The sequence below is a fragment of the Sceloporus undulatus genome, chromosome 7, assembly GCF_019175285.1.
Source record: "Sceloporus undulatus isolate JIND9_A2432 ecotype Alabama chromosome 7, SceUnd_v1.1, whole genome shotgun sequence".
Classification (NCBI taxonomy): domain Eukaryota; kingdom Metazoa; phylum Chordata; class Lepidosauria; order Squamata; family Phrynosomatidae; genus Sceloporus; species Sceloporus undulatus.
In genome coordinates, this window is record NC_056528.1 from 20,750,074 (window position 1) to 20,775,958 (window position 25,885).

The following is a 25,885-nucleotide window of genomic DNA, read 5'->3' on the forward strand; positions in this document are numbered from 1 at the left end:
CGTGTGCATAGCAGACTGGCTTTTCTCTGCTGAAAGCAAGCCTAGATTCTTGGCTGCTGGCGTCAAAGCTACAGTAAAGTGTGTGTGAAGTACTTTTGGGTGCTAATTCTGAGCTGGCATTTAGTTTTGATGTGTGTCAAAACCCAGGAGAGGGGATGTCTCATGTCTAGGAATCAAGCAGCGCTTAGGGGGAAAGTTACTTTGCAGCAGAAATAGACAGTTGTGAAATTGATCAACAATGTGCCCTTGATATCCACAAGTAATAACTGTGGCAACTCTCCTCTTGGTTTTTCTTGGCAAGATTTATACTGAGGAGTCTTCTGCTGCTCATTGTAAGATCTCTGGTTTCGGTACATTGAAATCCACTTTCTGTGGATTCAGGCTGCATCTGCACTGCAGAAACAATCCAGTTTGACACTGCTTTAACTACCATGGCTCAATGGGTTTGTAGTTTTGTGAGATATTTAGCCTTCTCTGTCAGAGAACTCTGGTGCCACAACAAACTACAGAAATCCATAGCATTGAGCCATGGCAGCTAAGGTGGTATCAAACTAGATTATTCTTGTAGTGCGAATGCAACCTGGACCGATCCTGAAATCCATGCATTAAGAATCTGGAAGCAAGTTACTTTTTTGCCCATACTGGTCATGACTGTGATTAAAAAAGCCTTTTTAAACAAAAGGGAATGGCCACTTCTTATTCTCAAATTTTTGTTGTTGTATCACTTCAAGCTGTTTCCGATTTATGACGACCTTAAAGTGAAATCTATCTCAGGGTTTTCTTGGCATGTTGCTTCAGAGGATGTTTGCCAAAGGCTGAAAGAGTGTGACTTGCCCAAGGCGAATCAGTAAAATACCTTGGTCTAAAATGGTCCAGGGGCTCAAAGCACCTAGACAACATTTGCAGGCAATCTTTTTTTAAAACTCTGGGGTCTGTATGTGGCCCATGGTCTACAATTTGACCACTCCTAGACAATGAGCCAATGTGACATTGTGGTTTGAGCATTGGACTACTACTCTGGAGACCAGGGTTCAATTCCCAGCTCATTCATGAAACCCGCTGGGTGGCCTTGGACAGGTCACACTCTCTCAGCCTCAAGGGAAGGCCATGGCAAACCTCCTCTGAACCAATCTTGCCAAGAAAACCCCATGATAGGTTCGCTTTAGGGTTGCCATAAGTCAAAAATGACTCGAAGGTACACAACAGCAGCAACAGGCAATGGAAACTGGGCAATATTTATAGCCTTAGTAACAATCTACACAATGTTTTTCTGGGAATGTGACAACCTTCTCCGTCACTCCCTTCATTCTTCTGTTGTTACTTCCCCATGTTTGACACAAGATTGGGTCATGATAACTTCTTTCTCTGTAGTCTTCTGAAAAACCCTATATGTACACGCAGCTTAGATCTGAAGCTCCAGTAAAATCTTTTAACAATGGAGAAGCAGAACAAACTGGAAATATATGGCAAACTGGATTTGCTTGTTGGTTCCTGTGTGTTCTCAGAACCTAGATTTTCATTCTTTAAGGATTAGAGAAGTTTTATTAGGGGAAACAAGAATTTAGTTTTGAGTGCTTTGCATTTTTGGAACTGTTTTCCTCCCATTGAAATTCTTTCATTCTCCAATACTTATCTCAGGAGGGAGGATGTTAAGACATTGAAGTCCCATCAGCTCTTGCTACTCCCTTCTATCAGATAGCTATGCTTTCTAGGATTGATGGCAGTTGCAGTCCCTAGACTTTTCCTCTCTCTTCTCTCAGACAATTGGTTTGAATATTTGTATGGTATTGTCTTTTGTTGTATTATATATTTAAACACTACTTTGATTGTGTGTTCTTCCGTGGCAGAATGGGGTTGGATTGGATGACTCTTGGAGTCTCTTTGAACTCTAGAATTCTGTAGAGACTAGTTTTACAACAGTACATAGATCCCTCTATGTTTTAAATGTATATTTTGAGGAGCCTTATCTTTCAACTGTTCTAATTTGACAGCCACGTTCCAGATTACTCCTCTGTCATCCCACTTCTTCTGCTTCTTTTAAGATGTCTCGGTTTCTTTCTCCTCTCACATTTTGTCCCCCTTTGTCCTCAGCTTACTTCAATTCTTGCAAATGGATTTCAAAGTACAAAAGTAGTTTGCAGTCTATTAATTCAGCAGGAGGGAGAGGAAAAGGCAGAATCGTCATTCAAAAGCAAACTGCGGCAGTAGTGTTTTCTTCCTCATTCATAACTTTTGCCATCTTGACCACACTCTGATGTTGCTTGGTCCCAGTTTTCATCTGCGAAATGTTTCTGCGTGCCATTTTGTGAAGAAGCAAAATGGCAGCAGATCATTGGAAAGAAGTCCAGTCATAGAAAGGCGAAGGCTTGACAAAATCATGTTCTGTTGTCTTCCCTGCCTTTCTGAAATAAATGAGTTTTCCATGTCTTTGCACTTAATGATGGCAGTTTTCCAGGAAATTGACTGGATTTTTTCTCCCAGCACTGTACCTAGAGTCAGGTTTGATGTAGCATGCTGATTTTACTTACAATTACTTGTAAATATTCATGGCAAAACAGGAGTCAAACTGAGCCACATTAAGGCTTGTTTACCCTGTGATTAGGCCAGATCCACATCCAGTCTGCTAGGATCTGGCCCAATCCTGGCCCTGGGGTTTTGGCTTGCATTGTCCCAACAGGAGAATAAGAGGCTTGAGGGACATGGGCTTTTGGCCTGTGTGTAGAGGAGAAAACAGGCAGCTTGGGAATAGCAAAGGGAAAAGGAGGAGATCGCCTCATTTTCAAATATCGAGACTCTTTGGAAGCAATATTACATCAGTGGAATAATGGGGTGACAGTGCAGTTGGATGCTTATCAACAGGTATTCTCTGTCCATGAAAAGGTGTGGTCCAGCGTTTCAATGGGTCGGAGGTAACATCGTGCTGTAGGTATTGCCAAAGATGCTATTCTCTTGTTAGAATTGTGGTTTAAAACCAGGGTATGATAAAGTAATTTACATAGGCATTAGACGATGAGTGTGCTGGCATTTAACTTTTTAATTATAACCTGTACTTTCCTTGCATCATTAATGATGAGAATTGCATCTCTGTAGATGATGTTAGACTGCAGCTCCTGTAAGCCACAGCTGATGGTGAGCAATGCTGGGAACTCCAGTTCAACCACATCTTCAGGGGTAAAGACACTGAAGAACTTAGTTTTAGCACACCAGGCAGGTTTTGCATGGCAGTGCTCACTTACCTGCTTCAAATAGAGTATTGACTATCTTCTACTGAGGTCACTGGGCCATCTTCGGTTTCACTGTCACTTGGCTGCAGAATACATGCACAGTTGTGCATTAGCCACTTGAGTAATATTGTCGGGACACCTACGCATTCTTGCTGATGTCTTTTATGAAGCAAAGTGGTATTGACTGACCGAAAAGCTAATTAACCACAAATATACTGACAGCATCTTCTGTTCTTTATTATCCAGAAGAGCTTCTGCAGAATGGATAGCTGTATCTAGAAAGATTATTGTCATTGATACTTCTGTACTCCTGCTAAGCGAGCCAGCATGGTGTAGTGGTTTGAGCATTGGACTGGGACTCTGGAGGCTAGGGTTTGAATCCCCACTTAGTGATGGAAGTCCATTGGGTGATCTTAGGCAATCAACTCATTTGAGAAGTGGTGGTGGAGGAGATTTATAGCCATTAGCCTTTCATTTTCTCATACCCTTCCTCTTCTCCATCTATCCAACACCTTCTTACTCTAACCTTCTGTCACTTCCCACATCCCTGCTCCTACCATACATACACTTTGACTGCCACCTTTGCCTCCATCGGTTGTTCTTTACATGAGACGTGACTTCCTAATTTAATCCAAACTATGATGCTCCTACCCCATAACTTCCCCCCAATATATATACCGGTATATATATATATATATTGTATTTCTTTCTATGTTACTAAAACATCTCATTATCCTTTCCTCTCTCATTGATTTCTCCTCCAGTTAATCTGAAAAATCTATTATTGCTAATGGACTTCACTTCTTTTCTAAAAAAATTAATACTGGCTCCATTCTTTATATATCTTATCAGTTGATTCTTTTTTCAAACACAGAGTAGGTTTATTACATTCCATCACTTCCATGCATAAAAGCATGAGCTTACATAGACTTAAGTCTGCTTTCTCAGATGTGTTTCTTCCTCAGATCCAAATGCATCTGAGGAAGTAGATTTAAGTCTACAAAAGCTCATGCTGCCAACTTCTTTCTTTCATTGTGTCTCAGAGGCACTACAAGATCTCTCTACATAAAAATCATCCAGTGTTATTCTCCTTCTTTCCCTCTGCAGTTCACAGAAGAGAAGCTAGGCCAGGCTGAGAAGACCGAATTGGATGCCCACTTTGAAAACCTTCTGGCCCGGGCAGACAGCACCAAGAACTGGACAGAGAAGATCCTGCGTCAGACAGAGGTTCTGCTGCAGCCAAACCCAAGTAAGCCATTGGGTTTTTTTTTTCTTCTGAAAGCAATTCATTGATTTGATGCCTCTATTTGGACTATTACACAATTAGAGAAATGTTCATTAATCCTAAAAATTTGGGAGCTAAGCTAGACGAGAAAACCTAAATGCTATTATTAGGACCTGATTAGAGTTGAATCGTTGAATCAAAGGAATCTGTGTGTTGACTTAAATTTCAACAACTGATTGAACAGGTCTAACTGAGGTAGGACTAACTAGGTAGGTTCAGACCTATGTACAGTTTCTCCTCCGTTTTTGCGGATTTGAAGTCTGCGTCCTTCAGAAATACGTGAGAGGCAAATAGAGGGCAACACAATGGACCGTGCACCCAAGGCGTGTGCAGGAGCACGCCACCATTAGAGTCAACAGGGACTCCAGTATCTGCGATTTCCCATTTCTGCAGGAGGCATGTGTGTCCAGAATGGATCCCTGTGAAAACGGAGGGGCGACTATGGTGGGATACCATTTTGTAGCATGGGGAAGGCGGCAGTAGGGTTAGGGAGCGCGCACCATTCACACGCTTCCTAACCCTAGTACGTACTAGGCTAACCCTAGTACATACTGGGAGCGAAAAATGGTGGCGCCCTGTCTACATGGGTGCTGCCATTTTGACATGATGGATGCCTAGCGTCCGCACGTCCCGGCATGCTTGTGATGCCGCAAGTGCGCCATTGGCACATTGTGGCGTCACAAGCACGCCGCAAGAGGAACTCGCTTTTTGTAGGTTCTTTTTGTTCCGCGATGGAGCCGCGTGGTTTTGCTGCTGCAGCTCCCTCATGGAGCAAACCAGGGCAGCGAGAGACTGCCCATTTTGGGCGGTCTGTATCCTGCCTATATTTATTTAATGCATTTACTTTACAACTATTGAGTGCAGAGAGGTCTACAGCAATTTACAAAAAACTGATAACAACGATAATGCAGGTTGAGTCTCCCATATCTGGAATTCTGAAATACTCTAAAACCCAAAACATTTTCATGGGTGGCTGAGATAGTGACACCTTTGCTTTGTGATGGTTCATTGTACAATCTTTGGTTCATGCACAAAATTATTTCAAAATTTCTATAAAAGTACCTTCAAGATTGCCATAAATTGGAAACGACTTCAAGACACACAACAACTATGTGTAAACAATATATTGGAAACAAATGAATTTTGTCTTTAGATTTGAGTCTCATCTCCAAAATACATTATTATGTACATATATGTAAATATAGATTTAGTCTCCCTTATCCAGAATACTGAAATCCAAAATACTTTAAAATCTGAGTTTGTCCACACAAGTGACTGAGAGTAACACTTTTGATTTCTGACAGTTCAATGTACACAAATTTGGTTTCATGCACAAAATAATTCATAAAATTAATAAAATTATCTTCAAGGTATGTGTATAAGGTGAATAGAAAACATAAATAAATGTTGTGTTTAGACTTGGATCTCATCAATCACTGTTTTGAGTCACCTTGAGTCTTCTGGGAGAAAGGCAGAAAGTACAATAAAATAAAGATATAGACAGCCATCCACCCACACATTGAGTTTCCAATGCCATCTCATCTTCCAGGTGCCAGAGTTGAAGAGTTCCTCTACGAGAAGCTTGACAGGAAGGTTCCATCTCGAGTCACGAATGGAGAGCTCCTGGCACAGTACATGTTGGAGGCAGCCAATGATTTTGGTCCGACATCACCATATGGTGAGTCATAGAGATTGTTTAATCTTTCACGAGGCTCTGACAGAAAGCAAAAAAGAAAAGAAAAAGGGGGAGTTCTGTAGTGGTTCCCTCTCTCTTGCCTTGAATTCTCTGGCGTGGACAGAGGGCGCTTGAGACAGAGCCTGGGCAATTGCTTAAAAAGACTGGCTAAAGCAGTGATGGTGAACCTTTTACAGACTGAGTGCCCAAACCGCAACCCAGACCCCACTTATTTATTGCAGAGTGCCACATCCCTCTGGCTTTCTAGTAAGAAACTCTAGCATACTCTGTGCTAGGGTGACAGCATGTGTGCCCACAGAGATGGCTCTGAGTGCCACCTCTGGCATGCGTGCCATAGGTTCGCCATCACTGGGCTAAAGAAAAGCCCACTTTGGTGCTACCTTTCTGTGATGGTGAGATCATATATTCCTGTGAAAAGATATGCTGATACTCAGTGGTGTCACTAGGGTTGATGGCAACCCAGTATGGTTACACATGCTGTAACACACACAAACCCTGGCTGCCTAGCTGGCACACACCACAACCACCCCTGTTCACCATCCAGACTGCCTCTGCTATGGTAGGAATTCATTGTTGCTGCCACTAGCAACCTGTTCCTGGTCGGGCATGACTGCTCATCCAGCAGCCCTGCCAGACCCAGAAGGAATCACACCTACCACCAGCAGCTGCTGATAAGGTGTGATACTGCTTTTGCTCATTCCAGGATTGGTGCAGCTGCTGGGGAAGTGAGAAAGCAAGTCCCCTTTCTCCCTTGCCTAGCAGCTGTGCCAGGCCCAGATGCACCAGCACTCCACCCTCATCAGTGGCCGAAGCCAGTGGGCAGGAGAAATGCCCTGGCTGGTGCAGGCAGCGGCTGGGGGTGTTTTGAGATGGATGGGAGCAGCCACCTCACTGGTGTCACCCGGTATGGTCCTCTCCCCTTGTACCCCTGTAGTGACATTCCTATTGATAGTAGCATTGAATCATAGAATCATAAAGTTGGAAGAGACTGCAAGGGCCATCCAGTCCAACCCCCTGCCATGCAGGAAATCCAGATCAAAGCATCCCCAACAAATGGCCATCCAGCCTCTGCTTAAAGACCTCCAAGGAGAGAGACTCCACTACACTGCGAGGGAGTTTGTTCCACTGTTGAACAGCCCTTACTGTCAGGAATTTTGAGGTGGAATCTCTTTTCCTGGAGCTTGCATCCATTGCTCTAGGTCCTAGGCCTGCCACATCGGACAGGTTTTTGCTGAGGAGCTAGACTAAACGTGCTGAACTGGACAGAGTACAAAGGTAAAGGCAAAAAATAAAGAAAATCAACCGCACTACCACATCCTCTCCAACTTCCTGATTTCTTCAGATGCTTTTAAAATATCCCAGTTTCTCTCTCCTCCTCCCACTTTCCCCTTTGGTCTTCAGCCTATGTTAATTGGTGTAAAGGGCAAAGGTAGTTAGCATCTTAGGATAGAAGAGAGGATGGGGCAGTATCTTTCCCTTCCCAGTAGGCTCAGGCAAAAGCTGTAGTCTTTCCTAGCTTGTGTATGCTTCTCCACTAATAACATTTGTCATCTAGACGGTACTCTTCCTGCCAGCTTCTCTGGCAGTTCTCAGGAAGGGGTCACCCTGCAGCTGCCTTCATGCTGTGTCTTTAATGTCATAAGGAGGAATTGGGTTAGGTCTACAGAGATTCCACCTGTAACTAAGAGCAGGCCTTCCTATCTAGTATCATGGTTGTTTCATTTTAAAAAAAAGAAGAAGAAGCAAGCAAAAACAGTTCCCTGCCTGAATTTTCCTTCCTGCGCCGATGATATCTCTAAATTATAAATGCACATCTGTTCCTTGCCTGTTTTTAATGGCAGCAACTTCCTTCAGACAATCCAGGGGGGTTGAGTTTGCTGCAGGCTGTGTGTGGGCAGTTGGAAAGCTAAGAAAAATAAAGGGGGAAATTAGAGACACGGAGTGAGAATCTAAGAATTATAGAGTTGGTAGAGACCCCAATGGCCATCCAGTCCAACACCCTGCCATGCAGGAACTCACAAGCAAAGCACCCCAACAGATGACCATCCAGACTCTGTTTAAAAACCTCCAAAGAAAGAGACTCTCTAAAGAGTGTCTTCCACTAACATTTAGGTGGAATCTCTTTTCCTGTAGCTTGCATCCATTGTTCTGGGTCATAGTCTCTGGAGCAGCAGAAAACAAGCCTGCTCCATTCTCAATATGACTCCCCTTCATATACTTAGAATCATAGAAAAACCTGTTAGTATATTGCAAAGAGGTGCATCTGGGCACTGGCCAGAAGAGCATTGGGTATTTTTAGTGCAAAGAGCACTCCTGTTCTGCTCCAGAAATTCCTAGCCAATATCTCAATTGTAGAGTGTCATGGTGCATCAGGAAGAGGGGAGGAGGCGCCATTACCAGTGAAGTTATTGGTGAATCTGAAGTCCTTCACCAAACTATGCATCCCAGAATTCTGGAGCATGGAGCCATGACAATTAAAGTAGTATCAAACTGCCTTAGTAGATTAGTTGAGATGCCAACTAAAATTGGAAAGAGTCTGGGTGATAGGACAATGAAAGCTTTGTTTGAAAATCCCAAAGGCATTTCAGAGCTGGTCATTCACTGCCCTTTGGTACCATCTTATCTTTTACCAGCAGGGTAATAAAGTCTGCAAAATTACGATTTTTATGCAAATTACCTTATCGGGCTTATTATAGAAGCATAAAAATCCAGCCCTCTTGGTCCAGATTTGTTTTGGGACCTTGTTGGAGTGTTCATAAGGTGCACTCACTAAAGTTTTTGTTCATCTGCAGAGTTGTCTGTTTTTCAGTTTCCTCCTCTGTTAAAATCAATAACAGATCTTGTTGCAGCCACAACCTGGGCCAGTGGCATCAGTGAGGTTGGCGTCACCTAGTGTGGGTGCCAGAAAGGGCTATGGAGGGGGCAGGAGACTGCCCTTCCCTCCTATTGCCTTGCTTGCTTGCCTTCTGTCCAGCTGGCCACCACCTGTCCAGACCACTTCTGGGGGAGACAGCCTATTTAGGATCTGGCGTGGCTGCTGGACAAGTAAGAAAGGGAGGTGACACCCAGTATCCACACCAGTCCTACTGGGTGTACCACTCCACTCGGTATACACCTCCCTCTGGGATGTCACCTGGTGCAGTCCTCACCCCCTACACCCCCTAGTGATGCCTCTGACCTGGGTACTGTTTATTGTTCCCTCCTCTCCTAAAATTAATAACAGATCTTGTTGCAGCCAGAACCTGGGTAATTTGTACTTGCAGCCGATCAGATACCAATTTGCTGGTTCTCTCTGCTCTGATGCTTTTCAATTTGATTATGTTGGGCCCCTTTGCAAATCCATTTTGCCCCTCAGGCTTAGTTAATGATCTCTGTCTCCTGTAATCGCAGGGTGATCCTTGGCTCCATCGGATGCCTCCAGGGCTGGTGCAGTGGGTAAAAACAACCACAGAGGAAGAGTGCAATGGGTGAAATCGGTGTGCGTGTGGAGGGAAGGGTACTGCAACATTGTGTACCCTTGGACCTGCACTTAGAAATTCTGTTTTGGGGTCTTAAGAGAAGAACTGTAGACAGCCTCAAAAGAGAATGCAGGCTAGAAAAAGCTTTAAAAGTGATTATCTTACAGCGCAGGTAGACAAGTTATGGCCCACAGTTCTTCCAATATGTTAGCTATCCCTCTCAGTTTTGCATCATCTGCTGCAATTTTGATTAGGATAACAGATCTTGTTGCAGCCAGAATGAGAATAAGGATAACTTCCACCACCTCATCTAAATAATTGATAAAAATATTGAAGAGTGTCAGGTCCAGGACAGAACTCTTTCCCATTTGAAGCACAGCCACTGGTGGCAACTCTTTGAGCTTATTTTTCCAACCAATAATGGATTCATCATATGGTTAATTTAAATATGCAAATACGTTTAAGCACTGCATATGATATTATAATCCAAATAATTTCAATTTTGCTAGTTGCTGATGTCACAACTTTCGCCATTATACTTAGTGATATACTGGCATTATGGTTGATTATGTATTGATTGATTGTGTCTTCCTGCATGGCAGGGGATTGGGTTGGATGGCCCTTGAGGTCTTTTCCAACTCTATGATTCTATGATTTATGAATAGCACTAGTACAAAAAACATTGCTAAGGATTCTGTATGGTGTGGTAAGGTCAGTGGAAGGTGACACCATGAATTACTTCATTGGGTGACTCCAAGTAATGCCCCTGGTCAGAGGCTTTCATAACTGACATATGCCTATAAATCATCTTTTTGTGCTATTGGATCTATCTTATTCTGATCATCCCCAGACCTGTGAGGATGTGGTGGCCAAGATCCAGCCACAATGCAACCGATGTAGTGTATCAAAAGCAGGAGGGTACTGCTTGGTCTAATGGCCATTGGCACACTTTGCCTTTAGAGAAATTGAGCTGGCCTAGTGTTTTCTCTCTAGCTGGAAATGTGCAAAACATCTGACTGATACCCAGCTGTGTTTTTCTCCTAGGCAAAACCCTCATCAAAGTTGGAGAAACGGAGCGGCGCTTGGGTGGAGCTGAGCGTGACTTCATCCATTCTGCTTCCATCAACTTCCTGAATCCCTTCCGAAACTTCCTGGAGGGAGATTGGAGAACCATTTCGGTATGTTGGACAAGGACATGGACAGGTTATCTATGCCCTGCCATGGAAATGATGAGCAAAATGGGCCAGCGGCCAATAATAGTTGGCTCTCTCACCGCGATTTTTGTAAAGGATGCTGGAGTAGATGGACAGTAATCCGATTTGTGAAAGCACTTAGGTTCTTAAAAATACACTCAAATGATGCTTTAACTATTAAGATGTTTGGAGTATATCCTCATGCATTATATATTTAAAACATATTATTGAGCCATGGGGATTACAATAAAAATAAAGACAAAGATAAAAATCAAAGCACTCAAGCCACTCCACCACTGCCTGCAGAATCAAATGTGGCTCTTGTAGGTTTTACTTTTCTAGAGTATCCCTTTGGCCCCAGGCTAATCAAAAAACGTAAAATACCACACAAGGATTTTCTTGACAGCCAATTCACCATACGTTGCTAGATCTCAGGACGTGTCCCTGAGTTTCCACTTTGCATGGGTCATCCCCAGGGAGGAAACGACGGTGCAATATTTTCCAATTTTAGTGGGCACACCTACAGGCAAGAGGAAAGGTCTGGGTGCAGATCTCCAACTCAGAATGATAAAATCATAGAGTTGGAAGAGACTACAACGGTCATTCAGTCCAACCCCCTGCCATGCAGGAACTCATAATAAAAGTACCCCCGATAGATGGCCATTCAGCCTCTGTTTAAAGACCTCCAAAGAAGGAGACACCACCACTTTAATTAGTTAGTTTAGTTAGTAGAGAGTAGCAGATTGCTTCCAGTCACTTCTTGTTTTGAAGTGCTTCTTGGCCCTAAAATGGCATGGAGAGGTTTTTAAAAATTGTGAAAATAGCCCCTGGAATGTTTTGGGGGACATTTGAAGGAAGAAAAAAGTGTATAGTGGTGAGGTGTGCTCTCCTAAAGTGGCCTCCTAGCCTCCTACATTTGCCAACCCCTGTCTTGTGTGTATGTGCCTTCAAGACACATGTTGATTTACGGCAACCCCATGAATTTCACAGGCAAGGGAGACTCGGAGGTAGTTTGGCCAGTTCCTTCCTCTTTAGGGTCACCATAAGTGGGAAATGACTTGAAAGCACATTGCCGCCACCACTACTACAGTACTGTGTTAGATTGTGTTAGATTTTTTTCTAATCCATTTATGGGCTTCAACTGTGTCCTGAACTGTATCCTTTTCTGGGCACCACAATTCAGAAGGTATGACAAGCTGGAGCATGTCCAGAGGAGAGCAACCAAAATGGCGAAATGTTTGGAAACCATCAAGCTCTATGAGGAGCAGCTTAGGGAGCTGGGTATGTTTAGCCTGGCGAAGAGAAGATTAAGAGGTGACATGATAGCCATGTTTAAATATTTGAAGGGGTGTCATTTTGAGGGAGGAGCAAACTTGTTTTCTGCTGCTCCAGAGACTAGGACAATGGATTCAGTGTACAGGAAAAGAGATTCCAGCTCAACATCTTGACAGTAAAATCCATTTGACTGTGGAAGATGCTGCCTCCGAGTTTTTTTTTTTGGAGGTTTTTAAACAGAGTCTGGATGGCCATCTGTAAGGAGTGTTGTGATTGTGGCTTCCTGCATGGCAGAGTGGATGGCCTTTGAGGTCTCTTCCAACCATTCTATGATTCTGTGCTTTGGAGGTTTTTAAACAGAGGTTGGATGGTCATCTATTGAGAGTGCTCTGCTTGTGTCTTGGCATAAGGGGTTAGATTGAATGGCCTTTGGGGTCTCTTCCAACTCTATGATAATATACTTTATACTGCCAATATCTTCTGCTCTTTATTGTCCAAAAGAGCTTCTGCAGAATGGATGGTTGTTTCCCGAAATGTTAGAATGGATGGCCCTTGGGGTCTCCTCCAGCTCTGTGATTCTATGACTTTCTCTCTGTTTTCAGAAGGAGAGACGGATCCTGGAGAACCGCCGCCTGGATCTGGACGCCTGCAAAGCTAGACTGAAGAAAGCAAAGGCTGCTGAAGCCAAAGCAGCGGTAACTCTCCCCTTCCACCCCTGCACCACCCCCCCATCTCCCAGTAGTCTCCTTGTTCTTGCCACCCACCTGGTCTTTACTCATGTGCATGTGATGAGTTTTATCATGTCCTCTAATTTTCTCTCTCATGGGCCTGAATCTGTTCTGTACTCCATGCAGTGCCTCTAGTGAGGGGGAACATTTATTGAGTCTGTGAATTGTTTCCTTCCTTGCGCCCCCCCCCCCCCAAAAAAAACCCTCCAACCCAGAGTCAGGGTGCTTGGCAAGAACCGTAGGCGACCAACTGTAGTGCTTGTATGGAGTTGTGCGTTTTCTTTTCTCTCACAATCCAGTTGAGAGAGAAACTCAGTCTAGTGCTTACTTTTGGGAATGGAGTGGGTATAATATAAAAATTTGAGGCCCCAGATTTAACTGGTGAGAGATGAAACTGAGATGGCCCCATAACCAATTTGAGGAATGCTCTGGCAAAGGAGCCATGGGTGTCTGTCCTCTTAAATCCAGGATGGTACTAATATGGGAATGTTTTTTTTCTGTTCAGTTCAATTCTTCTGCAGCTCCCTTTCAGTTCCATGGGATCTTTATAACATACTCTCCTAGTGGATTTTCACAAACACACACCCATGTGAAGGTCTACACCTACCATACCCTTTTCTGAAAGTGGCACATTTAGGGGTATGGTTAAAGGACAACAAACTGCCAATTACTTTTGCCTCATTGGAGTGTGTGCATCTCCAATCTGAATTTTGTCCTTCCTCAGTAGAATTCAAGGGGCATATATGATTCTCTTCCACTGCTATCCCTTTGTTGTCTTCATACTTTTGTGGCATTACCAGTAGAATAGATTGAGAACTAGCATGGTGTAGTGGACTGAGTGTTGGACTCTGTGAGGAGTCCCTGCTCAGCCATGGAAAGCCAGTGAGTGTCCTTGGGCAAGTCACATTCTCTTGGCCTCAGAGGAAGGGAAAGGCAAAAATCTGCCAAGAAAACCCCATGATAGGATTGCCTTGGGGTTGCTATAAATTAGAAAGGGACTTGAAAGCACACAGCAGGTTAGGCTGAAAAAGAGTGATGGCTGAGCTTCTTGGTTGAGAGATTTGAACACAGCTCTCCCTGGTCTAAGCCCAACACTCCAGCCACGAGACTTCATTGCATCTGGAACCCCAGAACTGTTGCTGATCTCTGCTTTTCTTTCTCTCTCTTTCTCCCTCTCTCTTTCTCTTTTGTTGTTGTTCTTTGCCTTCAAGTCGTTTCCGACTTACGGCAACCCAAAGGTGAATCTATCACAGAATTTTCTGGGGCTGAGAGTGTGTCATCCACCCAAGGTCACCCATTGGGTTTCCATGGCCAAGCAGGGAATTGAATGAACCCTGATCTCCTCTACGCCATGGCTGCCCTGTTTCTCTTTACATTCATCTATCTATCTATTCTATTCTATTCTATCAGTTGTTCCCCAACATTAGTTCTCTGGGTGTTTTGTACTTCAGTTCCTAGAATTCTTTTTGGTTGGCCAAGCTGGCTATGGCTTCTGGGAGTTGGCCAGCACTTGGAGGACCAAAGCTTAGAAACCACACACACACACACACACACACACACGTCATCCTTAAGGATGTCTCAAGATCTGCCACCTTTGCTTACAGTTAGAATTGGGGCCATTTTTGCCAGTTACACCATAAGGCCCATGGTCTGCTCAGTGTAATGGCTCACCCCTTCTCTATTCTCTTTCGGGATACAATACAGGCACCTTTGCATCTTTCTCAAATCCTGCATACAGATGAATTGGTAGTTCCTCTGCTTCAGTGAAGGCAGGAATGGTTATCTATCTTTTTAGCACAGCCTCTGGGTCATTCCTTCCCCATCCTAAATATTTGGCAATTGAATATAGGGATGCAACCTGCATATCCCCTCCTTATATATGTCCACAAAACAAGTGTGAGATCATTGGCTCTCCAAGATGTTGATGGATTATAACTCCATTATGCCTAACAATTACACTGGTGAGGACTGATGTTTAGAGTGCAGTAACATCTGGAAGAACTACAGGTCTCCCACCTTGGCCATAAAGTCAGAGCTTGAGTAACAAGAGGGACAGAGATGGCCTGGATTTTCTTACTGTATTCTTTTGTATTCCCCTCCCCTTCTGCTGTTTGTGAAAGACTAACTAAAATCACTGTAGTGGAGAGATGGGGTTTGCAGTTGTTATTAATCCTTCCCCACCTTTCCCCCTTGATATGGCTATTACTTACATTAATAGGTTTGAGAGAGAACAAAGGGATACATAGCTTTTCCTTTGAAAGGAAAGCTGTTGGGTCCTCAGGCCATGTTGTCTGGCTCCCTTTGGGGCAATCTGTTTGCATGGCATTGGTGACCATCCAAATGACTGCATGCCAGTCAATCTGCTCTGTTCATCATAAGCATATGTGTATCACCTCTTTGCCTACCAGTGTTCCCAAGATGACAGCGTAACAGATAAAAACATCATTTAAAAGTAGATTTGGGGGGAATAGACCAGTGTTCTGTTTTGTTTTGTTTTGCTTTTTTAAAGCCATTCTTTGAGAGTAAATTAAAAACAAGATTTCCAAAGCAAACCCTAAATCTGGTTTCAGGGATCAAAGAGCTGGGAAACAATATGGTTGTGGGCATCTTTAATAGTGATGGAGCAAACTGGAGCCCCTTATGATGGACCAGAGAAAGCCCTGGTTGAGTCTCCTTTATCCAAAATATTTGGTACCAGAAACCTTTTAGGTTTTTATCAGATTTGGGAATATTGCATATATATATAATATGCAATAATATACATAGTGTACATCTCAGAGTTGTAACTAAACAGAATCTGAGAGTTATAAATCCCCAGTTTTTGCAATCCCTGCTGTAAGGCAGGACACTGATCCCACTGTATGAACGCATTCCGTATCATACCTTTTCACCTGGTCTAGAACCTGAAAAGGGCTGGTGATGCCATTTATTAAGTTCCCTTGTGTTTCCAGTTCCCTTCACCTTTCTAAGTCTGCTTACTGTCATTTCGCTACTCATCCTCCTTTATGATCCTCCTTAGTTGAAAGGGATTGAATCAAACATGTCCCCTTAAACCCATCAAGGGGCTTCACTAGGAGGGTGTAAGGGGTTCAGACCACACTAGGTGACACCCTAAGGGAAGTGTCACTACTCCTTTCCAAATGTTTGCCTTTTGGCAGAAACAGGCTGTGGGCATTCACCTGTATCCCTTTAAAACATTAGAGTGCAGTGGAAGAGATGGGGTGAGTTGGGTGAGGCTCAATGGGAGGAGAAATTAGGCAGTGTGCATGATATTGTAATTTAAAGGTATACTTTTAATTCTGCTAGTTGTTTACATCCCTCTGGCCATTACATTCAGTGATACACTGGAATTGCAATTCATGAGTAACATTAGTACAGCAGGCCTTTGGTACCCGCTAGGGTTTGGTTCCAGGATCTCCCGTGGATACCAAAATCTGTGGATGCTCAAGTCCCATTAAATATAATGGCATAGTAAAATGGCTTCCCTTACATAAAATGACAAAATCAAGGTTTGCTTTGGAAGGTATTTTTAAAAATATAGACGGTTGAATCTGTTGATGAGTAATTCATGGATATGGAGGGCCGACTGTACAAAAAAACATTAGTAAGGATTCTTTATTATGGTGTGGTATGGGAGGAGGTCAAGACACCAACCCTAGTGATGCCACTACCCTTCACCCATCTTCCTCCTCCATTGCAGAATTCCACCTGTAGCTTTGACCTTCCCTACGTTGACCAAAGCAACTTGTTGTTTTTTTCACCTGGGTTTACTCCTGCGTTGTTTCCCCCTGCAGTTCCTCAACACCTCCTAACATCTGAAATTTCTTATCCTTCACGTTGCTGCTGTTTTGTCCACTAACCTCTTTGTTTTGTTCTGTCTTTTTGTTTTCTGTTAATTTTGCTCAGTGTGAGGGAGATGTGAGTATTACCTGCGTTAATAGTGCTGTGCCTTTTGGTCTGCGATGCTTCTCACTGTTTCTCTACCATCTGAAGAAACTCTATTTTTATTTATTTTTTTTCTTTTAAAGGACCCATTTTGTCCAGCAAAGACATCTCACACTTCCATGTGGCGCGGCAGGGGGTCGGCAGTGCCCTACCCACAATGGAAACAGCTGGCTGGCTGTGGCTGCTGCACATGTTGCGAGTGTGCGGTTGTTTCCATTTCATATACCACTTGGAAGTCTTGCTCTAGAGGCAGCTTTGGGAGGGGGGATAAAAAGATGGGGATGTCACAGGCAGGGCCGTGTGTATACCTTCAGTGGGTACAGAATCTGACTTTTCAATTATGAATAATATGAAATTCAAGTGCCCAATGCTGAATGCAACAATATACTAGCAAAGATGTGGTTGAAAGCTCAAGGAGCTGAAAAAGAAAAGAAGTGCCAGGGGCTGGGATTCCCAAACGAAAGATAAATGATGGAAAATGAAAGTACCGTGCACATCACTGAAAGATAAATGATGCAAAATGAATGGAATACGTGCAGAAATTTTGATGGTTTAAGTACACACAGCCCTGGTGGAAGCTGGTATATGGACTGTATGGTATGTGTCCAGCTAAAAATAGGATGCTGTGCGTCTCCAGCTGGAAATAGTGCGTTTGGCTCGATCCTCTGAAAAGAGGCATGCCTGAGCGTATGCTTGCAGTGCTATCCCATGTACCCTTGAGCTCCAGAACACTGTCTCTTTCTCCCAGATCACTGGAGGAAAACAGACCTCCTTTCTTCCATGTTGTCTTTTGATTAGGGTTGCCATATTCCAGTCCCTCATATCTGGGCATCTAATTTGCATATTATGCAAATTATTATAGTTATGCATATTGTTAACTTGCGTTCTGAACATGCAAATACAACACGTTAATCGTTGCACTTTTTCTACCATTATGTTTCTACCTCAGTGCCAGTATCTACCTAAGAGCTCTCTTATTCTTTTTACCACTAGCTGGGGTGAAGTGAAGGAGGCGTTCAAGCAGCCCCAGAGAGTAAAGGGACTCCTTTTACTCTCTCGAGTAAAGTTGCATCATGCTGCTTAGCCCTAGGTCAAGCCGCTGACACATTCACAGCACAACACAAGGCCATCTCTGCCTCCTTTCCTTCCTCCTCTCCGGAAATCTGTGCTTCATCTGGCCTAGCCAGATGTGACATTTTTAGGCCCTTCAATCTGGGATTATTATTATTATTAACCTTTATTTATAGATTTATAGATTTTCTAGGTTTTCCAGGACAAATGGCAACCCTACTTTTGATCGCTGCTTACACATCACAACTACCGGTGTGTTTCTTCTGTAGTTGTGACTTTGCTAGAACAGTTATGGTGGATGTTTTGGCACCTCTGTGTCCAAGGCCAAAGAGGCTATCAAAATAGAAAACCTCTAGAAAAATAAAGTCAAGATACAGAGAAGGTTCTTTGGTGATATGCTGGTGTCATGAATGAGGATGCTGCTGCTCAAATCACACCGACTGAGCAATTCTTGCAAGTTTGTGTAAAGCTGCCTCTTAGTCTTACTTGAATGTAAGCTCTGTGGTTGGGGGGCTTCTCATGAAAGGCTGCATTATGACCTTTATCCCCCCGATAATAGTGTAGGGATGTCTCAGTTAATGAAGTCGACATGACCTCTTTAATAGAAAATTGAGTACCTAAGGTAGCAATAACATTAAAAAAAGAATAATTGATTCCTCCACCATAAAAAAAGAAGAGTACAAGGGCCCTCCACATTTGCTAGAGTTAAGGGTGCAGGGCCCTATGAAAGCAGGGGGAAATGCTAATAAAAACACTTTATTTTACCTGAGAAAACACCTCTATAGGAATTTCTAGGACTTGCCTTTACAAAATGCACAAGTTTAATAGTGCTTGATTCATTGTTAAACTATTTCAAAAACCATCTTCCTAGATAACTGTCAATTCAGGATTGACCTTGTTACTGGGAATAACTCCAGTCGAGCACAACTGAATTTAACTCTGAGTGGAGATGCGTAGGATTATTCTGTCTAACGTTTGACAGAGTGATGCTGTCTGGAAGATAATCACTATTGATGTTAGAGAGTAATCCTTGAACATAATGCATACATTACTGAAAATGGTACTGCATAAAAACATTGTGCCAATCTCTAACACAAAAAGTTCAATGTGGCCTTTTAGCATCCTGAGGTTTATTACACTGACATGGGGGAGAAAAAAAGGAGTCAGGAGTAGCCTTGCAGGCCTAAGTATCTCAATTTGGTGCTGGTGTTAGACTTTTGTACATGTTCAGGAGCCACTGAGTGTACAGTCACTTTCTTGTGTTAATTTTATTACAGGCATGAGCTCTACCTGGCCATTTTCCAGGTAGCTTGGTATACCTGCGGAGGCTCAGATTGCAGGGATACCTGAATGTGTGTGCCCAAAAGGTTACCTACACAGTAGCAAATGTTAATACCATCTAGTTCAGTGCTACTCAAAGTGGAGGTCCAAGGATCAGTGACATTCTGTGAGCTCTGCTAGTCCCTGGAGAGTTTTTAGGAAAGAAAGAAGCAGGAATAGTAAGTGCGCACATATATGGTGCCAGTCTCTGGCATGATGGTGGTGGGGGACCCTGCCAGTCCCTGACATCAGATGGTTCAGAAAGCACCGACCTACGTAGATCTCACTTCATAATTTTTGTGATGTATTGCAGTGTGTTGGCTTGTTTCCTTTACTCATTGCAAAGTTTTAAGAGTGTGTAGATGCCTTATTTGCTGTCATTCTAGTTTTAGTACTGGTTTCTGTTGCTAAATTTAATTTGGAAAACACACACATGAGGTTGCTCCAGCAATCACAATGCTGGCATCTGATGCAGAATTTAGATCTTGATGTGTTGTTGTTGTTGTTTTTTACCAAGTTTTGAGCATTCGTGGTTGCAGAATATGACTTTCTGAGAACCAAGAATGGGCTGAGAAGATGAACTGAATGGATATAGCTTTGGTCATGGGTATGGCATAAATGCCTTGTGTGCCTGTTTTTTAATGATTTGCTACTACCTACCCATCTCTGTCCCTGTATTATTTCATTCTCTTATCCTTTGCATTCCTTTCCTCCAAAGGCCTCTGGCCAATGTCCAGAGTTCGTTCTCTCTCTCTCTCTCTCTCTCTCTCTCTCTCACACACACACACACTCTCTCTCTCTCTCTCTCTCTCTCTCTTGACAGCTTTTCAGTGTAGTTTAGAGTATGGGGATCAGCTTAAGTCCTTTTTGTTTTGCTTGCCACGTCTCATTCATGTCCTATTTGCTCTCCAAACTTTGCAGTATAGAGGAAACAGTGCCAAATTAGCCTACAACAAAACAACTTCTGTATTTGCATGTGTATTTCTGACAGTGATGCTTTGGGTTTTCCATGACTTCCAATACACACAACCCTGCTCACGTGGCGCACTTGGTACAGAAATAGGGGATAGCTCAGTGGATAGAATTTGGCACCTGTGATGTTGGTTGTTTGGTTGTTTGGGGGGATAACTCTTAAGAAAGAGAAACAGCCAGTCAGTGTAGGCTGCCCCGGTGCCCATTCACAGTAGATAATTATTTCATTTTAACTGCCATGGTTCCGTTTTATGGGTTTTTAACAATGTTTGTTAGTTGCTGCAAGCTTCTTTGAGTCCCAATCTGGGGAAAAGCTAGGATATAAAAATACAATCGTAATCATAATCATCCTGGTATTTGTAATTTAGAGATGCGCAAGATCCTTCTGGCTTAGAAATCTAAGCACTCCTCTCTCCACTACAAATCCCAGGATCTCATAGGATGGAACTAAGGCTGTTAAAGTGGAATCATAGTGCTATAATTGTGTAGTGTTTATGGTCTCCTGGGTTGGATGTCCAGTTGGTCCAAGAACCTCTCTCTGATGTTCTTAGTTTTGGGTATCTCGCTCAGCTTGAGCTGTAGCGAAGCCTTTTGTGCTCCTCACAAGGAGGTCTTTGTGTGTCCCATCCTACCTGCCAGGGCTCCACACCTCTCATGACCCTTCTGCATGATCTGTATGTGAAATTCTATTCCCCTCCATAGGCTGTGCCTGATTTTAACGAGACTAGACCACGTAATTACATTCTCTCCGCCAGCGCATCAGCGGTAAGATCAATCCTCTCCCTCGTCTTAGATATTTGTGCTCTAACCTGTCTTTCCTCTTCTTGCCACCTCCTCCTCTTCTCTCATCCTGGACCTAGCATTAATCCTGTTTTCAACATTTTAACATGATGGCAGCTATTCAGAATAGCAATCCCGACTCAGTTATATACAGACGTGTTAGACAGAGATGCTGGATAGGGGTGTTGCATATTCCCAGGGTGCAGGTGAGCTGAACATAACTAGAAATCAGTGGTAGTTAACCACCATCTCCTTTTTTTTCCTACCTAAGTTCAGCCTCAAGCAAGGAATGCTTTTTGCGTGGTGCTTATTCAGTGCAGGGGTCCTGTAAGGAGACACTGATCGGCAGAACAATAAAGACCCCAAAGTATATTCCAAAATAGAAAGAACAAGATTATAATATATAATATGTAAAGATGCATCTGAGGAAGTAGGCGCAAGTCTACGAAAGCTCATGCTAGCAGGTTCTCTCTTTTAGTTAGTCCCAAAGGTGCTGCAAGATCCCTTTGCATAGTATTACGTACATAACAAAACATCCAGTCTCAGTTGTTCTACTTCCAAGGTTTCATGTTCCATCTTATACAAGACTTGCTTGTTTTGTTGAAACTGGCATTTGTTGTCATGATTTAACACCACGTAGTGTTATGATGTGCATGACAATTTCTTTCTTCTGTTTCATAAGATATGGACTGGCCTCCTGTTAAATGCTAACAAGATTGTAAGCTGGACTTACATGCTTATAACTTTTGGGATCCACCTTTATGGTTGTTAATGATTGGATGTGACCCCCAAAATGTATCTCTTAAGCCAAGTTGTGCTCCCACCCAAGGATTTCTGAGCTAATGCAGATTGTGGTACTGGAAAAGGGCATCTGCAACATCATCCTAGTCATGGAAAAAGTTGAGACAAGCAGTCATGGCAAGACCCCAAGGGGTTTCTTCAGCTGCCTGTCTCAATGTGCTCTATGATAGGGAAAGTGCTACCATAGTCATTTCCTAGCTCCCTGATCAGCAGCAATTGGGAAACCCTTCAGCTGGGTGCTACCTGGCTCAAGAGGTAGTTTGGCATCAGTGGAAGTAGCTATATGGACATAGGTCCATTGTCATAATTCCATCTGACCATGCAAGATCTCAGCAATGGTGGTGTATGCTATAGTGATTTGTGATATATGATATCACACTTTGCAATATAGTTTGGGGTCCTTCTTCTGTTAATTCATGTCTAGGTTCTCTTCCTGGCAGATGAATGGAAGGACAAAGGAGGTTAGGGAGTTCTCCTCCAACTCAAGATAGTCTAAGAACCTCTTAGAGGATGAACAGGCAAAGAAGACTACTCTTGCTGTCAGGTCAAGTCTTAATGATAGAGAGAGATGTGCATTCCCTTTTCTTGGACCTAGAAAGGGTCTGTACCGTCTTGCATATTTTCCCTTGAGATTGGAGCTTTGCTTTGGATAAAGGGCCTGATCCAAAAGTTCATGTTCAAATGGGTGTAAAGAAGATGGAGCTGAAGTGTGTGAAGAGACAAGATTTGAACATTCAGCTTGGAGTCTTCCTATCATTCTATAATTGTGAATAGTGTTTTCTCGATACAACTGGGATCCATTTTGATGTAACTTAATAGCAGCATGTTTTGCAGCAACACTACCTTGTACAATTCCAGGATCGCTGCCTGCTTCTCTCCTTAATTTTAAATGGCGAGGGAAAGTGAAGTTCAGATACAGCTTTGTGATAGTTCATTTCTTTGTCTGATTCCCCATTCTCCTGTGAAGACCCAAAGCAAGACTGAAGGCAACAGAGACTGGCTTGCCTTTTGCCACTGAGACGAGACGATCTGCTAGCAGGATACTACTATATCTCTGGTAGTGTTCTGCTACTGGAAGCCCTGGTCTCCTCCTTGTCTCTCCCCACCTGCCAGACCCCTTGAAAGGGCAGAGATGTGCTGTGAGTGGACAAGAGCAGACGAATGCCACCATCACCCCCTGCCCAACCTCGCATCTTCTTGTCGTTGCATCTTCTCAACCAGTTGGTCTGTGCCGCTGCCTCTTCCGGTTGCACGATATGTCCCATCTCTCGTTAAAATGTTGAAAACGCTAATGCCTTGCCTTTTGCTCCTTCAGTTGCTGGTGAAGCAATACTGATGCCCTCCAGGCCTTGGGACAGCCTAGCAGTGTGTGTGTGTGTGATATAATTGCAACAGTGGGGTCTTGTGGAGAAGGACTTTCCTCTATGGTAATCTGGCTGTTGTGTTGTGTGTGGCATACAGAACACCAGCCTGGGGTTTGGAGGCCTGGCGGATGGCATCAGTGTTGGCTCACCTCACATCTTTGGGGAACCCCTTTTAGTGGTTGCATTTGGTGAAAGCAACTAGCTGCTTTGCTTCTGTTCAATTCAAGGGTGAAGAAAAATGGCACCCAGCTGTGCATTTCTTTTCCAGAGTGGGTTTTCCATTGTACTTTGGCAACCTTTGCTCTTGTGATGGGTGGAGGAGGTGAGATTACCATCTCAAAAATGGTTTGGGGAGGAGAGCTCTGTGAATCTTGGCAGAGGCTCAGAAGGAGACTGTGAGAAGAACTAAATTGCCAGGCTGCTTTTTACAAAGAGAAAAGGCAGCATGTCACACTCATCTATTTTTATCAGAGGTTGTAGCCACACTTCATTGTTACTCAACTTTTATCCCAACTTGCCACATACAGTGGGCCCTTGGTATCCACTGGGGTTTAGTTCTAGGACTGCGTTTGCTGGAAAGAAAGATGGCTTGGTTCTTGTACATTTCCATTGTTGCTGCCAAAGCATCCTTGACTGCATCTGCACTGCAGAAATAATGTAGTTTCACACCACTTTAACTGCCATAGCTCAATGCTGTGGAATTCTGGGATTTATAGTTTTGTGTGATGTTTTGCCTTCGCAATGAGAGAGCTCTGGCGCCCCCAGCAAACAGCTATGGCAGTTAAAGCAGTGTCAAACTTAGGGTGACCAAATGTCCTATCTGTAAAGGAGGAGAATGAAAAACTGCAAAATGTAGGACATTCAAGAAAAATGTATATCGTTACCAAATAAAAGCTTGAAAACACTAATATAAACATAAATGCGTGCTTCTTAGTCGTGCTCAAAATGGAGGATATTGTGAAATGTACAGAAGGCTGAAATGTAGGACATGTCCTGGAAAAGGGGATTTCTGGTCATCCTGGGCAAGCTGCATTAATTCTGCAGTGCAGATGCAGCCCTTGTGAATTGGAACCAGGTACCTGATATTTTTTCTTTGTTAAATAATAATATATTATCTGTTTGGTTTCCCCCCGCACTAGAATCCCTGTCTTACAACCATCTCATTCGACCCTGTAAGATCTGTCTCTGTTTTTGCAACTCAGCCTGTGTTGGACTGGGCTGGAAGAATGGTCTGCTGTGGGAAAGAAATGCCAAAATCCCCTCTGGAAAGTTTGAATATTTATTTTTCCTCCTTCTTGCCTGTACTTGCATTTGTTGCACACCGTGTGGATTGCATTTTATGTTTGTTTCCATAACCTCTGAGCCAGATCCCAGGTAAGACAAGCAGAGAGCCTTGCTGTATCCCGGATTGATTGTTCAAAAGTTGTAGCGGGGGGACATTACCCCAAGCACATCACTCTGTATCTCATTCCCTGTGATGGTGGTGGGGCTGAGAGAAAGCCCTCCTCCAAAGATCTTAATCCATAGGAATTCAATTTCGGTGTCCAGCGGTTGTTTAGTAGTAGTCATCGTAGTAGTTGTTCATATGGCGCCATCCATGTTCATGGCACTTTACAGTTACAGAATAAAACATTTAATTCAGTAATATAAATGACTAAAATACACTATTAAAGTACAATTAACCCCCCTGCTACACACACACACACACACACACACACACACACACAGACATAATACAAAACAAAACAGAATAGGCAGTACAGATAATCCAATATACTAAAGAATATATTCATAACTTCACATAAATTGGGGACTTCCCAGCTGGACCATTCCCATTGCTAATAAAAATCAATTAATCCTCAAGTACCTTTGGTAATATGAAAATTACACGAATTCTTTTTAGTAGTGTTAGCATTCCCAGGAGACCCTTTTGCAATGGAGAGATGTTTTTCAGTCCGTTCCCGTGCCTCCGGCGATGCTTGGCTCTCTGGCTGTTTTCGATGGGGGACAGGTGTCCTGGAGTTAACCTGATGGTGTCCTGTGATGTGCCTCCACCACCCAACGGCTGTTTCATTGTGGAATGTGGCTCTTTGATGTCTTCCAATGCTGACTTCCTCCTTTCCTGTTTGCTCTGTGGCCCCCACAGCTTTGGAGTGACGAGGTGGAAAAAGTAAGTACTGCCGACATTCAGGCTCTCCCATTCACTTTTCTAGAAGACTGCATGGTGAGGATGTCAAGCAGGCTTCCCCAGTTTGATGCCCTCCAGGTGTCTTGGATTACAGTTCCCATCATCCCAAAAATCCTAGTGAGGGGGACAAAGGAACTTGCTATGCAACACCTCTGGAGGGCATTGAGTCGGAGGAGACGGATGTTGAGGGTGGCGAGAGGCAAGCGGGAGACCCAAGCATTCCTTAAACTCTTCTTGCTAGGGTAGGACTACACTACCCAGCAAACTCTGGGATGCCACCAGAGTATTTTAGCCCCAAAGCAGCCCCGATTTCCCTCCCCTCCCCATTACCAAGGGTGTCTCACAGGGGACCGGCTGCACCAGGTGACACTTTCGGGGTGCCAGTGTTCCCCAAGCATCTTTCGGAGGAAACATGCTGTAACATTCATCCCTTTAAAACAATGGAGCTCAGTGCAAGAGATGGGGTGAGTGGGGCGAGGCCCAGTGGGAGGAGAAAGGAGAGGCCTTAAATTAATTCTATTTAAATTCACTTTAAAAACATCACATCTTACTAAATATTCACTTTGACCTCATGAAACAATGTGC

The 25,885-nt window shown here is 43.5% G+C and overlaps 1 protein-coding gene across 1 annotated transcript in view; it reads left to right on the forward strand.

Moving 5' to 3' along the window:
- The window catches only part of SH3GLB2 (SH3 domain containing GRB2 like, endophilin B2), a 49,237-nt gene that overhangs the window by 15,731 nt on the left and 7,621 nt on the right, over positions 1-25,885 (forward strand). The window contains 6 exon segments of the mRNA XM_042480573.1: positions 4,332-4,473; positions 6,059-6,187; positions 10,708-10,841; positions 12,734-12,826; positions 20,870-20,932; positions 25,259-25,282. Coding sequence (XP_042336507.1) covers positions 4,332-4,473; positions 6,059-6,187; positions 10,708-10,841; positions 12,734-12,826; positions 20,870-20,932; positions 25,259-25,282 — 585 coding nt within the window.